This window comes from Amblyomma mixtum, chromosome 5, assembly GCF_055824585.1.
Source record: "Amblyomma mixtum isolate Tamu chromosome 5, ASM5582458v1, whole genome shotgun sequence".
Classification (NCBI taxonomy): domain Eukaryota; kingdom Metazoa; phylum Arthropoda; class Arachnida; order Ixodida; family Ixodidae; genus Amblyomma; species Amblyomma mixtum.
Window position 1 is genome coordinate 57,521,660 of NC_143016.1, and position 15,328 is coordinate 57,536,987.

General features: G+C 45.1%; 1 protein-coding gene across 1 annotated transcript; it reads right to left on the bottom strand.

The window, feature by feature from the left end:
* Positions 1–254: 254 nt before the first annotated feature.
* On the bottom strand, positions 255–13,685 carry LOC149342285 (phospholipid scramblase 2-like). The gene is made up of 8 exons (XM_089546777.1): positions 13,595–13,685; positions 10,583–10,657; positions 8,511–8,618; positions 7,081–7,158; positions 4,014–4,153; positions 3,261–3,431; positions 1,022–1,180; positions 255–320 (listed from the first exon to the last, which is right to left on the bottom strand). Exons 1-8 carry the CDS (start codon positions 13,623–13,625, stop codon positions 255–257), a joined length of 828 nt encoding a protein of 275 aa, XP_089402903.1. The 5' UTR covers positions 13,626–13,685.
* Positions 13,686–15,328: the final 1,643 nt, after the last annotated feature.

The window sequence follows — 15,328 nt, forward strand, 5'->3', positions numbered from 1 at the left end:
ATTCAAGGCAATTCAGAATATGAGTTTTCGTAACCACAATTTCAAGGCATCCATCGAAGTGTTAAAAGAAACTCTCCGTCGAAAAACTACCAAAAATAAAACAGAGTAACGAGCATATAGTGTTCATTTGGGCAGCTGGACGAAGTTTTATTAAAAAAACAGCTGGTTCTCACTTCGCGATGCGTTGACAGGCGTTTAATGTGGTGCCGAAGCCCGGCCCGCAGACAGTGATAATCTTAGCACTGCTGGCCAGATCATTCCAGCATTCCAGGTGCCCTGTCATCGCTTTTGCCGTACGCTTCTTCGAAGAACATAAAATCCTGCAGTACAATGAAATCAAAACGACCAAAAGAGCAAATTACTTCCTATACAAAAAAAAGAGAACAACATTAGGCAGCCTATGAGAACGGCACACGATAAACACAGAAGCCCAATGCTCGGCAGTGTACCTTACGACAAGCTCTGAAGCAGTGCTACTACTTTGTAAAAACAATTGCCTAGAAAGGCGTCATTTTTCTGTTCAGCTCTACGGCTTCCTTGCATAGAGAAGAGTTCGTATTCGATGGGGACAGTTTTTATAATCCTGGGGAGTTTGCAGACTATGCCTTTAATTTTCATGGGTGATTTTTAGCACATAACAGGCTTTAAACTGCGCCTGTGTAGGCGTCGACAATCTACGATTTTTTATCTCTGTACACCCTGAGTTTCGCTTTCAGTGCGCGGGCGTATTATTCTACTTCTGTTATCCAATTAATTTATTGTCTGCCTCTATTCCCTAAACTTACGTTAGTTTGCTTCCTCAGTTTTTTATTACTCTGGCGTATCGTCACAACATTATCATCTCTCAAGCTCTTAGTTGTTTTGACCTTATTTTGCTTTCTGTAACACCCCCCCCCCCCCCCCCTTCCTTCCCCATGAAGAGCTCGGCTGGGAACGCCTGGTGCAAAAAGTGCTGTTGCAAGTGCGGTGCGCGGGTGATTATTTTTTTGTTTCTAACAAAGCAAGCAAGCGTGGTGCTTACGATGAGCATGGTTGCTGCGATGAGTGCCGCCTTCAGATGCACGTCCATGTCCAGGGGAAAAGTAACGCCGAAAACGTCAGCGTCCGTGAAAAACTCCTTCAGTATCCCAGCGAACTGCTTGGTTATTTTCCCAATGACGAAGCCATTTGTGGAATTTACCTTGAATTCAACAGGAATTCGTTAGTTTGGGAGGTTAAAAAGAAATAGAAATCACGGTCGATTTGCGTAGTTAGGTGAAATGCTACTTAGATACGAATGCCTTGTGTGGCCATTGTTTGGCATTTTTTATGCCAGCGCACCAAAATAACCGCGCCCAGCCCGCGTCGCCCATGCCACAAATGTCTTAACTGAACATACATTATTTAGGGGAAGGGAGAGATAGAAACGACCATAATTTACTAGACTTTCATTGCCGTGGGTAATAAAAATAAATAGGAAATATTATGACCTGCCTGTGCCGCCTTTAGTGCAATATGCAGGTATTGTACAACGGGCCGTTAGTGCGGGTTATTTTCATGGCGAATTTCAGTACGGGCAGGCGGATTGTTAGGTAAATGACGCGATACGCGAACATTAACTGCTAGTCAGTCCATCAGGTTCATTAGCGGGGCTCCAGAAGCATCTTCGGAAGAACAATAGATACTTTTTTCGCCCAGTTCCAAACATTCGCGATTAGTTTAATCGCCGAATTTTCTCTATACTTCGCGCTGCTGTTTTTTTTTTTTTATTCAAATACCCTACAGGCCCTTTACAGGCATTACATAGGGGGTTAAAGAAAAACAATAAAGCAATCGTATTACATAACACAGTGAAAAATATCACAAAGCATAAACAAACATGAGCTCAGATAAATAGGGAAGACAACAGGATAAGTAAAGTATTTTAAAACACGCACACACGTGGACCACATTGTTCAAGACAATCTAAAAAAGAATACACTTCTGATAATATTTCATTAAGGGCCAGCAAAGAGTAAGCTCTTCAGTTTGTTAAGAAATGTGTCGTAATTGTTTTCGAGAACAATTTCTGCAGGTAGTTTATTCCAGTGATAGATGGCAAGGAACAATGGCGAATGACGCATAAGTTCAGTGTGAGCTATCTGGGGTTGCACTTTGAAGCAGTGGTCTAATCGGGGGAAAATGCGATGTGCTGGTTTGATATGAGAATCTGTGAATGGCGAGTGATTGTGATACATCTTGTGAAAGTGACATAACAGGGTTACAAGTCTTCGCTTTCCAAGAGAGCTTAAATTTAGAGATGATTTAATATCTGTGATGCTGTGATCTGTGATTGCTGGAACAGACAAATTCAGCACTGAAAACAAAGAAAGCTTTACCGAATAGTTGGCTTTACCTGATACCCTACCGTCAAGAACCCAGTATCGCTGTTTTTAGTCTTGGTGCAGTGATGCATGACGGAAGCCAACAGTCACCGAAACCAAGCAGCATAGGAGATTTTTTTTTTTAATTTGTGGTATTCATCAGACGGAAGGTTAATAGGGTAATTATTGAAACCTAACTGATTACAAAGCCGAGGAAAAAAAAAACCACATGCCGCCGGTGGGATCTGAACCCACGAGCTCCGAATTTCGCGCCCGGTACTCTACCAACTAAGCTGTGGCGACGGATGTCCAATCATCTTTTTCGAGGGTATTTATGTGTACTGTAACTTAACATTAAGAGTTTCACCAGCACCATCCTCGTCCATATCGGCGAACGTAGTACGTTATGTATTACTGCGATGGCCACGTAGGGGCGTGATCGAATGGTGGGGGCGAGAGCTATGCGATAGCACTGCTATGCTACAAAAGGCATCAAAACTGCCAGAATCGAGGCCCAATTAGCTATTGAGCATATAAGGGAAGGAAAAAGAGGAGTTCATTATGAGATACATGACGGAAGCCAACAGTCACAGAAACCAAGCAGCACTGGAGATGTTCTTTTTTTTAAATATGTGGTTTTCATCAGTTGGGGATTAATGGAGTAATTACTGAAAGGTGATTAAAAAGCAGAAGAAAAAACAACCACATTCCACAGGTGGGATTTAAATCCATCACCTCTGAATGTTAAGTGTTCTACTAAGATTAGCTGGTCAGTTACAGTTGGGATTAGAGTCTGTAGTACAATAAAGAAGTGATTATTTTTCGAATCCCTGTTCGTAATAGTTGGAATGTAGAGTGATCTATGTATATGTCTTTCTAGACCCTCTTTGTCTAGCATATGTCTTTCTAGGCACTTACGTCGAACTCGACGTCGCATTTGCAGGGTATGCTGTGTGTGCAAATGGGTCCCACGATGCTCAGCACTTTTTGCCTTCTTCTGTCGCAGATGCTGAAGGTGGGATAGCAGATGGAGCACTCTTGATACACGTACGCGATGGTTGTTCCTGGAGGAGCTTGGACTTCCATCTCCTGGAAAGACGGCAGAGAAAAGGACAAAAAGTTTGTCCCGCAGTGAGGATAAGGTGATCCCACACTATCATTATGTATCACCTTATGGTCCCATATCTTACGATCCAATGTCATCACCTCACACTGTCTCAAGGGGGTTAATATAATGGCGCGTGCTCTCTACGGAAGTGCGTGTCGCTATGATTCTGGGCGAGTGCTTTCCGGACCGGGCGTAGCACTTTGTACGACGCGAAGCACATTGCAGCACACTGTAGAACAAGCTACGTTCTTTGAATTGGCATCAGCCAGTTATACACGTGTACAGTTTATGTAAAAGTTCATAGTAATAAAAAGTGGCTGCGTCACTTGTCGAGCGAGTCCATGGCTCGCGAACCCCGTTCCCTAGGAGGCGAGGCCTTCAAAGCTTATAAAAATCTAAACAAGGGAAAACGTGCTAGTGCACGTAAGTCGATTTTAGCTTAACCAGGGAAATTGTGGCTCGTTATATCCCTACAAGAACCTGCAAACAAAACGTGAACTCCTTCCCATTTTGAAGATATCCGCGTTTTCAGCCAGAAAGTTTAGACTAAAAGTGTCCCTTACCTGCAAACAGCAGAAATAGGTGCAATTTATACATCTCAGGGGGCGCACAAAGTGCATGACGGCAATGCCCCTGTAGTCCGTGACGTCCATCTCGAAGCACCGCCTCGGGCCACAGCAGCACCGGGCACAACAGCCGGAATCTATGCGGGAACAGGCAGAAAAAAAATGCGTTAAAAAGAACAAAGGTTCATTCTGTTTTATTTCAAGTGTTTCGGCGTGTTCTTTCGAAGTCTTTTATTACTTTTCTTTCGCTGAACGAAAGCTTGCAGGTGTTTTGGGAGACGAGCGCGTAGTAAAAAATTAACGGCTGTTTCACTCAAGTCTCGGCTGTGACAAATACTCTTGTATTTTTGCACGCTGGTGTCCTTAATAAGTGCTCATAGTAACTGTATGCGACCCCTACGTTGTCGGTGTGCAAAGGTGTGAAAAACCAGGTGCTGTGATAGGTTTACCTCATCCAGAACTTCACCGCTACCCTGGTGTAGCAACACACCCGAAACACAAAAAGACGGCTCGAGAATCAATTCAGAGCATTGCTACCACCCCAGGACGGCGTTTCATAGTCCTTGAAAGAGATCTGCTTCAAAGGGCGAGTTTGATCAAAATGTTTGCGAATGCAGCAAAATGGCTCTCAGCTGGAAGATCATCGCATTCCTGCGTACAACATGAGTGCGCTTAATAAAACACGTTGAGGTGCTGGTTGGTGATGCATTCTACCTACAATAGAACAAGCACGGTGCCCTGCCAAGAACAACTGTTAGCGAGAGAGATAAGTGACAATAGCACCTCATTCGTTTTCCGCTTAAGCACTTGAATAATTTGGCAATGTTTGACCCTTTAGCTAAGAACTATTCCTTGGATGTTGCCAGCCTATTGGACGGACAGCATCATATTGTATATTTGTTCTCGATAAATGTTGAGGATCTGTTTTATTCAGCAACCCTTAACGACCTGTTAAGTGCTATGAGAGAATTTACAGAGAGAAACGGCACAATTGGTTGGTTGGTTGGTTTATGGGGTTTAACGTCCCAAAGCGACTGAGGCTATGAGAGACGCCGTAGTGGAGGGCTCCGGAAATTTCGACCACCTGGGGTTCTTTAACGTGCACTGACATCGCACAGTACACGGGCCTCGAATTTCTCCTCCAAAGAAATTCAACCGCCGCGGCCGGGATCGAACAATTGCCTCCCAGAATACGGTTGGGTTGAGTGTCGAATATTTAATGCCACCTTAAGAGTACGTCAATTCGACTTTTATCCAATTTCACAACCGTTGGTTTCTACAGCGCCAGGGCATTTGCATCGGACCACGTGTCGTTTCAGTTTTGTGTAACACTTTTCTTGCATCAATTTACGACACTTAGGCTTCACAAACTGACGATGGAGCAGTCCTAAACTTCTTTAGGTATTTGGGTGATTTTTTGTGGCTTTGAAGAATCGTAACACAGGTTCTTCTGAGGAAACCGCGAACAAAATTTTACAGCAGTTCGGAAAACAAGATAAGGGGACTCTCTTTCCCGCCCGAGTTACCCGAACAAAAGCAATTTCTGCACCTCAACATACAGCTTGTAGAAAATCATGCTTGCTGGAGGTACCTGCCTAGAACTAAGCAAGGTTTTTTCCCTTTGATTGCACCAATGAAAAACTTCAAAGATGGCTATTGCGACCCTCTCTCTAAAATTTGCACTCCTAAAGTTATTCCCTCAAGTGATACAGGTGAGCTATCAGGCTGAAGTTGCCAGACTGCGCAAAAAAGTGTTCCCTGACCACGTGTTGACATCTGTTACCCAGAGGCACTTGCTGAAAATCAAGGGAATGGCAAAAAAAGTGAGGACAAAACGAACTTGGCAACGCCAAAAAAATGTTGATCTCGTACATTCACAGAGCGTCCCACAACCTCAAAAGAAGTGGCAACAAGCACGGCGTACCAATGGTATTCTCTGCACCGTGTAAATTCGCAATGATGTGCCCTAAGGTCCTCAGTAGTGGCCCTGCGACTTCCGGCTGTAGTACGAAACAGGCAAAGCCATACGTCTGATGTCCCACGGGCGTGGTCTACGAGATATCCCTTTCATGTGGCAAAGTATATGTAGGACAAACCGGTAGTTGTGCCAGCGAACATGCCAGGGAATATGAAAAGTGGATACAAAACACATCGAACTTGCTTCAGAATCTACCCGCCTACTGCCGCGCTTCCACTGAAGACAAGGTTGGAAACTGTGAGCCACGACTCGAGGAGATCAGAATTCTTATCAGAAGTGAACATAGATTAGCGCGTCAACTGTCTGAAGTACTTTTTATAAAGGAGAGATGCGACACGTGGCTCAGCACCACTTCCGCCCCTCTGCAAGAGATTGAAGTCAGATAATGAAAACATAAACGATAAAATGCTGTCTAGCCTCCGTAAACTACAATGTTCTTTTCTTTTGACGAAGATAAATGCGCATGTGTTCCTTGCCTTCTTTCTAAACAAATGTACGCGTTTGTGTTTCAATTAACGTATTTGGAATCAGCCTCCGACCTGTCAGGTGTGCGTGTCTGCTCGTCTGAAATAAATAGCGCAGAATTGCTATTCTAGAGACAATACAGCATGGGCACCCTTTCCCTCAGGTTGAGATTTCCCCAGTACGAGTGGACATTTCCAACGGAGACAAGGCGGACAACCTCTCGTGCATCACAGTCACTTTTCCCTCACCTAGCTTTTTGCAGGGTTCGACTCCCTGCAAACGCATAAGCGGAAAAAAGATGTCTCACTTCCGGCTGCTCAAAGTATTTGTTTACGACGCGCCTACAGCTAATTACAAACGTCGCCGGCTGTCTTGCCTGTTTTTCGTCCCGCATTCTCTCTCTCTTATTTTAGCATATAACGCAGTTAAAAAAAATTAGTCTCCTATTCAAATCTACAAAACTTCACTCAGAAAAGAAATAAATCCAAGCATGCAGTGTTCACATTTTATCTTTCCACTGCATTTGATTTTATTCGGATGGAGGTCTCATGCACTGGAAAATAAAGCTCATTTTATATCATTGCTGAACCTCGCAATTCGAATTTCAAACTTTCCACTCACCTTCTTGGATGTTGTATATGAACTGCCCCATTGAGTTACTTGCTACGTAGCTGTTGGCGGTTTCACAGCCGAGGATGGCTGCAAAACAGCAAGGAGAAACTTTAGTTTATCACACGGTACAAAAAAGGAAAGGCACATGTGTTCGCATTAGCTAAGCACGTGCTAGTCTGACATTATTAGGATGCACAAACGTGCGCCACAAACACGCAACATAAGAAAATAGTTGCGATTTAAGTGACCACGCGCATATTTTTCTTCGGTATAAGTTATAGAAGCTGTCAAACACAACAAAATGTATTTTGATGAAATAATGGGACAATTAGTCTGTAATCAAAGTAATACGCAGTGACGTGTTGCCCTTGGACACGGCCTGCCCAAGGCAACGGTTTGGTCAGAGACCCCTTTCCAAAGCATTTCACCTAAGAAATGCCGAGCACCAGGTCGGGCAAATCTTCAACCCATTAGAAAAATGGCGGGTACCCGGCGTCACTGGGGATTGAATCCCAATCCTAGACCAGCGCTACTCTATCTGAAAACGATATCTACGCTCCAGTTCCCTTGGTAGGACTCCGCCAATGCATTAGCACGCTGTTCCTCAGTCTGCTTTCAGCAGGAGGTATGCACCAATTTTCGGTACAGCGCAAATATGAAATAACTGTGCCACGCATGATATTTGAAACCTACACAGCGCTCTCGCGTCTGTTCCTTCGCGTATGATTGCAACTAAAGCACCGAATCGAAAATTGTCGTGGTTCTGTTCGAACTCGTGCGTACACTCTAGCATGTGGTTCAGGTTTACTTACGGAGACCGAAAACAAATAAAGGCGCTTTGAACATGCTTCATTATGTACATTCTGGGTTTAAGCACGTTAAGCAGCAGTCGCGCTGACACCACCGACGCCGCCGTCGCCACTCGGGGATTGGAAGGCTGTGCGTCCCGGGCAGACCTTGGTGAGGTCCGCGCTCAAGTTCTTCACAGCACTGGTATGTCAGTGCGCTGTTCCTAACATTTGTTTTAATGCGGTAACATTAGAAGCCGCATCGGGAAGAAAGCGCCTCGTCGGAACCTATGTTCGCTGATTGGCTAGAATGAAGTGACGTCACCAGACCGGAGCAATTACATTGGCAGGAGGAAATGCGTCACCAAACCGGAAGTGATGGCACTTTGTGTAAAGGCATCAACGTCTAATGTTGTCGCATTAGCGACACATAATGGAAACAGGTGTCCGTGTGAATTTTTTCAACTCAGCATGCAGGACTGTAAGTAAGGGTCCAAACATCATCCACAACTACAGAGGGCAGCAAAATGTAAATACGAACACCAACTGAAGTAGTGTGTTTCTTATGCGTATACAGCAGGTAGTAAGTGAATCCTATCTTTTTAGAAGGTCGACACAATTCAATATTCTGAGCTTTTGCTTTCCCCTCACCTTCGACGAGTTCCACATTTTGCTGAATTATTATTTGGTCTATGACTGCCAGGTACTCAAGACCAGGTGGACAAACGATGGCGGCAGTTGGTACCGGAGGTCTCAGCACTGCGGACAGAAATGACGATGTCAATCAGTGTGAGTTTTAATAATCCGTACACGCAAACAACTTGCGCAGCTGCAATTAATTTGTCACTTCAGGCGCACTTGATTTATTAAAAAACCTAGCTAACGTCATACGATTCCTATCACTCGCACTTATTTAATGAAATATTTGATTTTCATATTACGAACAAGTTAATTTCGTCGCAATGAGAAATCACCATATTTTGACTGCGACCTTGCTAATTGGTGTAATTAAAGGCGCTCATTCATTCTTCTGTCTTCTTTTCTTGTCAGTCAGTGTTGTAAGTTAGTTTGGAAAGAAAAGTTAACACTTCCGTTAACAAGCTCTTGTGAAAGCTCTTGAAGCAGTGCGACAAAAAAAGGCGCCCTTCTTTCCACGCTATCAAAAACAAGCGTAGTTTCAGAGCGGTGGCATGAGGCAGGCAGCAGCAGAGAACACCGTGGCAACAAGCTCCTTCTTGGGCGACCTTGAGTGCAGAAAGCAAACTCGGTTGTAACGATCCTCTCTCAGTCACTGGGCGAAACCAGTGTGGTTGCATGTCAAGGCCACGCTCCTTTAAGCACGAATCCAAGCATTCTAGTCCGCCCACAGCCTCACTGAGAGGTATTTCTTTCCAGCATGCAACTCATGCCGTGAGAAGAACTAAGCTGTACACCGACGACAATAAAGCAGAAATAATGTGGGAAAGTATAAGTACAACAAATATAACTATAAGGCCACTCTGACAACATCGCGCATGCGCGAATTACAAGATATCGGTAGCGATTACACAATTAACGTTACGGCGGCGTATGCGACGTCCTGAAACAACGTCTTGCTTAGAAGCAGAGCTTCAGTCGTGGCCCTTGCGGAGGTATCCCAAGCTCTCCGCAGCACGCAGTTCTACGAGCGTAACCTGTCCTCGTGCAACCCATATGCTCTCTAGTCATGCAGTGCTCTAGTTCCCGAAAGTGTTAGGCCTGAAGAACGAACGGCCTAAGCTGCCCGCTTTGTTTTCACAGCTCAAAACCAAGCCGCACCTTTTGTCAAACGCCATGCAAGCAAATCACTTCCCGCAAAAATGCCTTACCTCAGCACCCACAGGAGACAGAGGTCGTACGACGCTGCAGTATACAATACCGTTCTTTCGCATGTATAAGTCCTTAGAGAGCGTCATTCTCTTAAGCATCGCGTTCTTTCCAGTTAATGGTGCTGGAAGCATTGCTGCTGTTGTGGGAGGGGCTCGCAAAGGCAATTGATCACGCATTTGCATCGAATAATTGTTATGGAATAATAGTTCACTATGCGCTTGCTAAATAATGCCCTAAGTTATCGGTTTATCTTTTGTTTCATTTGAATTCTGCTCTGTGTCTTTGCCGTAACTTGACTGCAACAATTGAAATGAAAATGAACTAGAATTAAAAGCCGATCATCATGTAATTCCAGCCTTGTTCGTCAATGGTGCTCCGACTTTCTATCAGTTCTTAATAAATGCGCAAATTTCGCTTCAATCTTTTCTTTTTGACCTCTAACTATTACATTGTTCCCACAATGCAACAAGTTAGACGACTAGATGTAGTATCAACTATATAGCTCACAACCTCCCCCTTGCGAACATCTCGTTCATAAGTTGAAAAGGCCAAGCCACCCAAGGGATATCGCCTAAGCCCCATGGTTGCAAGCAGAAGAAATCATTAAGTGCTCAGAGGCAGTAAGTGCTCTCTGTAAAAGTCCTCTGTTCACCACGCATAGGAGCCGGAAGCGACAGGCCGAAGCTTTGACAAGAGTGCGAGCAGTGACGGATTTCTTTTTATTTTCACGAAGATCTTTTTTACCTGATAACTGAACAACGTCTCCCTCAGTTCGACCTAATGCGACAGCTTCTGTTTTGATGCTGCCTGTAAGACGTTTGTTCCCTGAAAAGGCCGTTTAACGAATGCTATTAAGTGAAGTTGGAGTAACTTGCCTGGTCGAGGAACCCGTGCGCCGGCAGCAACCGCGGCTCTCGGCCGCAAACCAGGCTGTCCGCCAACGACTGGCGCTGGGTGTGATGCAAACAAAAAACTGCTTAATATAGCAACCATGCTTTCAAATGCCTATCATTTATAGTGCAAAACCTTAGCACTTCTCAAGCGGTATGGTATGGAATGGTATGCTATGCTACGCTACGGTCATGCTATGGTATGACTATGGTACGGTACGGGGTGATGTTATGGCATGGTATGTTACGCAATGGTACCCGTATGGTATGGTCTGCAGTGGTATGTTATGGTATGGTATATATGGTATGACGTGGTGTAGCATGGTTATGCTATGGTATGACTTGATGTGCAATGGTATCGTGTGGTATGGTATGGTATGGCATGGCATGGCATGGCATGGCATGGTATGGTATGGTATGGTATGGTATGGTATGGTATGGTATGGTATGGTATGGTATGGTATGGTATGGTATGGAATGGTATGGTATGGTATGGTATGGTAAATGGTGTGATGCAGTATGGTATGTTATGGTATGGTATGCAGCAGTACGGTATAGTATTGTCTGCAGTGGTATGGTAGGTTATGTTATGGTATGCTACGGTACGGTATGGTGTAGTGCAGCATGGTTATGCTTTGGTATGACTTGATGTGCTATGGTATGGTATGGTATGGTATGGTATGGTATGGTATGGTATGGTATGGTATGGTATGGTATGGTATGGTATGGTATGGTATGGTATGGCATGTCGGGCTCAACGTACCGAAGCGACACATCGGCTATGAGGGATGCCGTAAGGGCTCCGGATTATTCAGATCACGTTGGGTTCTGTTAACGTGGGCTGACATCGCACAGCATACAAGCATTTCTGCACATCCCTCACAACTTAGCTGTGCCGCTAGACACTCGTTTCAACGCGATAGCGCTATAGCGCTAAAGACCCCGTTACGCAGAAAATCCGGTGTGGGCGTTGTGAGCGAAAAATCACGGGCATGGCTCTGACATGTGCTCCCCCAGAGAGCAACTTAGGAGGCAGGTGGGCAACCTAGACTACGTGACCTTGCGGTGTCCTCACGACCTTCCCACCGGATAGTGAGCAAGCCGCCTACCGTGGCAGGTGTCAGTTAATGATTGTTCACTCGGGAAGAACAAACTGGGCCACACAAGGCCCACCGCCGCGAGCCCCTTCCATCGCAAGGCCATCGCTGAACCGCTGCACCACTGCGCCAGAAGTGGTATGAGGGTCTCAGGGATCCATGAATGCAAAGTCGAGAATGACCAATTCCGCATATGTGCACATTAACCCACTAAAGCTATCACGTCATACCCTTAAGGCGAAGCTTAATGTCTCCTCCAAATTTTTTAGTAATACTGACTTCACAGGTCATTTATAGACACGTTTAGGAATTGTCGTTTGCTCACCGCTTTCGATAACGGCCCCGATGGCGGCGACTGTTTAGAAACAGGTAGAAAAGGGGGCAGGAGAACTCTGCAGGGGCTCATAGATTAAACTTGGACAACCAATTACTGGAACTGGGCAGTCCATTTCATATTTCAATGCTAATAGGTGATGCGATCTTCCAGAATCTAGACGTGGGACCTCACCTTTTTCTGATTCGGCGTTTAATAGGAGCAATCTTAGAGGCAGGCTAATTTTTATATATGTTTAATGTGCCGCCGGATTATTTATCAAAAAGGTTCTGCCAGGCTGGATAGAGTTGGCTGCGTAGTCCAAAGAAGGGAAAGTTGCGTAGGTGATGCGACTACATGGAGGACAGACTGAACTACTGCGCCTCGAAAAGCCCACGGCGATTGGCGACTGTTCGTGGGTCCCCGTCTATGATGCCAGAACTTCTCCAGACATCGGCGCCTTGGCTCCTATTTTCGCCAGGTGACAGAATGATTTACCAAGCACAAATCAAATATCCGACACGCTTGTTCCACGCTTCAGAAATTCTGTTTTAACGCGGTGAATTTAAGACTCGCATTATGGAGAAAACCCGACGTCGACGTCGGAGGCGGCGTTGTGAGCGAAAGATCCCCCGAGAAGCAGGCTATAGGTGGGGCACCTAGGTCACGTGACGGTGCGGCGTCATAACCACTTGACTGTGATCAAACTGACCACCTAGAAGGTGACAGTTAAAGTAATAATTGGTCGCGAGAGGTTGCTCGGGGAGAGCAACTTGGGCACCCAGGCCCCACCAGTGGCAGCACCTGTGATTGGAGGGCAGTGACTCATCGCTAGCCGCTGAGCCACTGTTGACGCTATTGAACCCGCTGACGCTATTGCGTCTAAGTTTGATTGCCTATTATTATTTTTTTTAGGAAAGGAAATGGCGCAGTAACTGTCTCACATATCTCGGTGGACACCCGAACCGCGCCGTAAGGGAAGGGAGGAAGGAGGGGGTGAACGAAGAAAGAGAGAAAGATATGCCGTAGTGGAGGGCTCCTGAATAATTTCGACCACTTCAGGATCTTTAACCTGCACTGGCACCGCAAAGCACACGGGCGCCTTGTGTGTTACGCCTCCATCGAAACGCTGCCGCCGCGGCCGGGTTCGAAACCCGGGTACTCCGGCTTAGTAGCCCCCGCCCTAACCACTGAGCCAACGCGGCGGGTACTGGCGGTTCCCTCCAATTTGAGTGTTTCGACTTCAGTGAGCATTCCTGCCCTGATGCCACATAAGCCAGCCGGTGACCTAAAAACCCCCAGTCGCGAAAACTTTGTGAAGAAAAATTCGTTATTTAATTGTCTTCGAAAGCGTAATGCGGAAACACACAGTGTATGACCTTTTTTTTTTAAATCCACAGAAAGCTACTCGTGCTTGCCAATGGCATTGACCATCCCCCCGAGAACAACTACATGGCAAGCAGAAATACTGCGATAGTCACCAGGTGAATCAGATTAGAGGCACAAAGAAAGGTTTTAGAGGCACGTTAGACGCTGTAAAGTCCAAGAAATGCAATGAATCTTTGTATTTTCATATTCAATACTCACACTGAGCCCGCGGAGTTACGGCGCGCGTCATGGTTCAGTGGTCGTCCCTGTTGTCGTCGTTGTTGTTGTTGTTTTCCTCTAGATAATGGCGCGTACCCACTGCGGGGGATCGGCCAAGACACAGGCGGCAACTGATAAGTGCACAAAATGTTAAACAAGAAAATAATGATGGGGAAAAATAAAATAATAATGATAATAATATCAATTAGGAAAAAAAAAGAAACTTAGATGTGCAATTGAAATAAGCTAAACAAATACTGTGAGATCGGTGACTGAAATAGAGAACGGGGCTAAATATTCCATGTTTCGGAAAGCTTTCGTTCCAGAGAAATATTGATCATGAGAAAGAGCAGAGTTTTTAGTTCCATTAACGTTGCTTAAGACGGCACCTTACTTCTTCTTCTTCTTCTTCTTCTCCTTCTTCTCCTTCTTCTTCTTCTTCTTCTTCTTCTTCTTCTTCTTCTTCCTCTTCTTCTTCTTCTTCTTCTTCTTCTTCTTCTTCTTCTTCTTCTTCCTCCTCTTAAACGATGGCACATGCCCACTTGGGGGGGATCGGCCAAGGTGTAGTGGCTTCGAACGCAAGAAGTGATGCCGTATGTTAGCGCCCTTGCCGCTGCAGTTGGCATTGTTATTGTGAGAAGCCGACGACGAGGTTCTATGGTGCATTAAGAGGGCGCACGAAGAGGTTGACGAAAGCAGACGATATGACCGGCCGGCCTAGCTGCGATAACCTGATGCAGGAGGGGCCGGAAAAAAAACCCAAAAAACTAAGGCACTCTCTTTTGAAGAACATAAAAGAAAAAGCAATCTTTTTTGCAAAATCAAACACTTTTATCATCGTACTACAATATAGACTAACAGTTGCTTTAATTTTAAGATCATTACTGCTTTTACTTTTGACGCACTACATTGCGATGCGGACGAGGAGCGCGAACAGGCGCCGCAGCCTTGGCCGCGTTGACTGCTATGTATGAAACGGAGTATAGTACCATGCAAGCTGCCGCCAGTACTGAGCTCAAAACAGTGGAAGCAGCCTTGCTGGTAAACAATATTGAATAGATAACTTTTTTAACTGTCACCTTTAGGCTCATTAAATACTGACAGGCGAGCAGCTCACCGTAAGTAATATCCATATTAATTTTTAGAATTTCGAAAAGGCGGTTACCTTCGAAGCTGTGGCTCAACAAATTTTGGCTATATCGAAGAGCTTTGCCTGCAATCTTCTCGAAAGCGCGTGTATTTTGGCGCGAAGAAACCAAAATTTGTTGGGCTACAGCGCCGGGGGTAACCACGTTTTTGAAATTCTAAAAACTGATATGAATATTACGCTGGGCTACAGACCTCTCAATAATTAAGGAACCGAATAGTGATAGTTATAAAGTTAACTATTCAATGTTTGTTAACCGCCTGCAGGTCATCACTTTTTATGTATTCTTATGTATTACACCGCTGACAGTGCTATGCCGGAGAAAGTGTTGCAACTCAAAAAGCCTAGTCTTAAAAACTGTGTAAAGTCTTAGGTGAAACACCCTGTGTTTGTACCGACACGCCGTTTCAGGGAAGAGTGAATTTTTGAGCTCCTCTGGATGATAAACGCAAGTGTGTGATTGATTTGTGAACTGCTATTGGCGTGGTTCATTTCAGCTTGGGTCAGTAAAGGTCCAAAAAAGTGTTTACAGGGGTGAGACGACGGTAGAAAACACATCATGGACCACGCTTTCTCTCGTCGTCTTG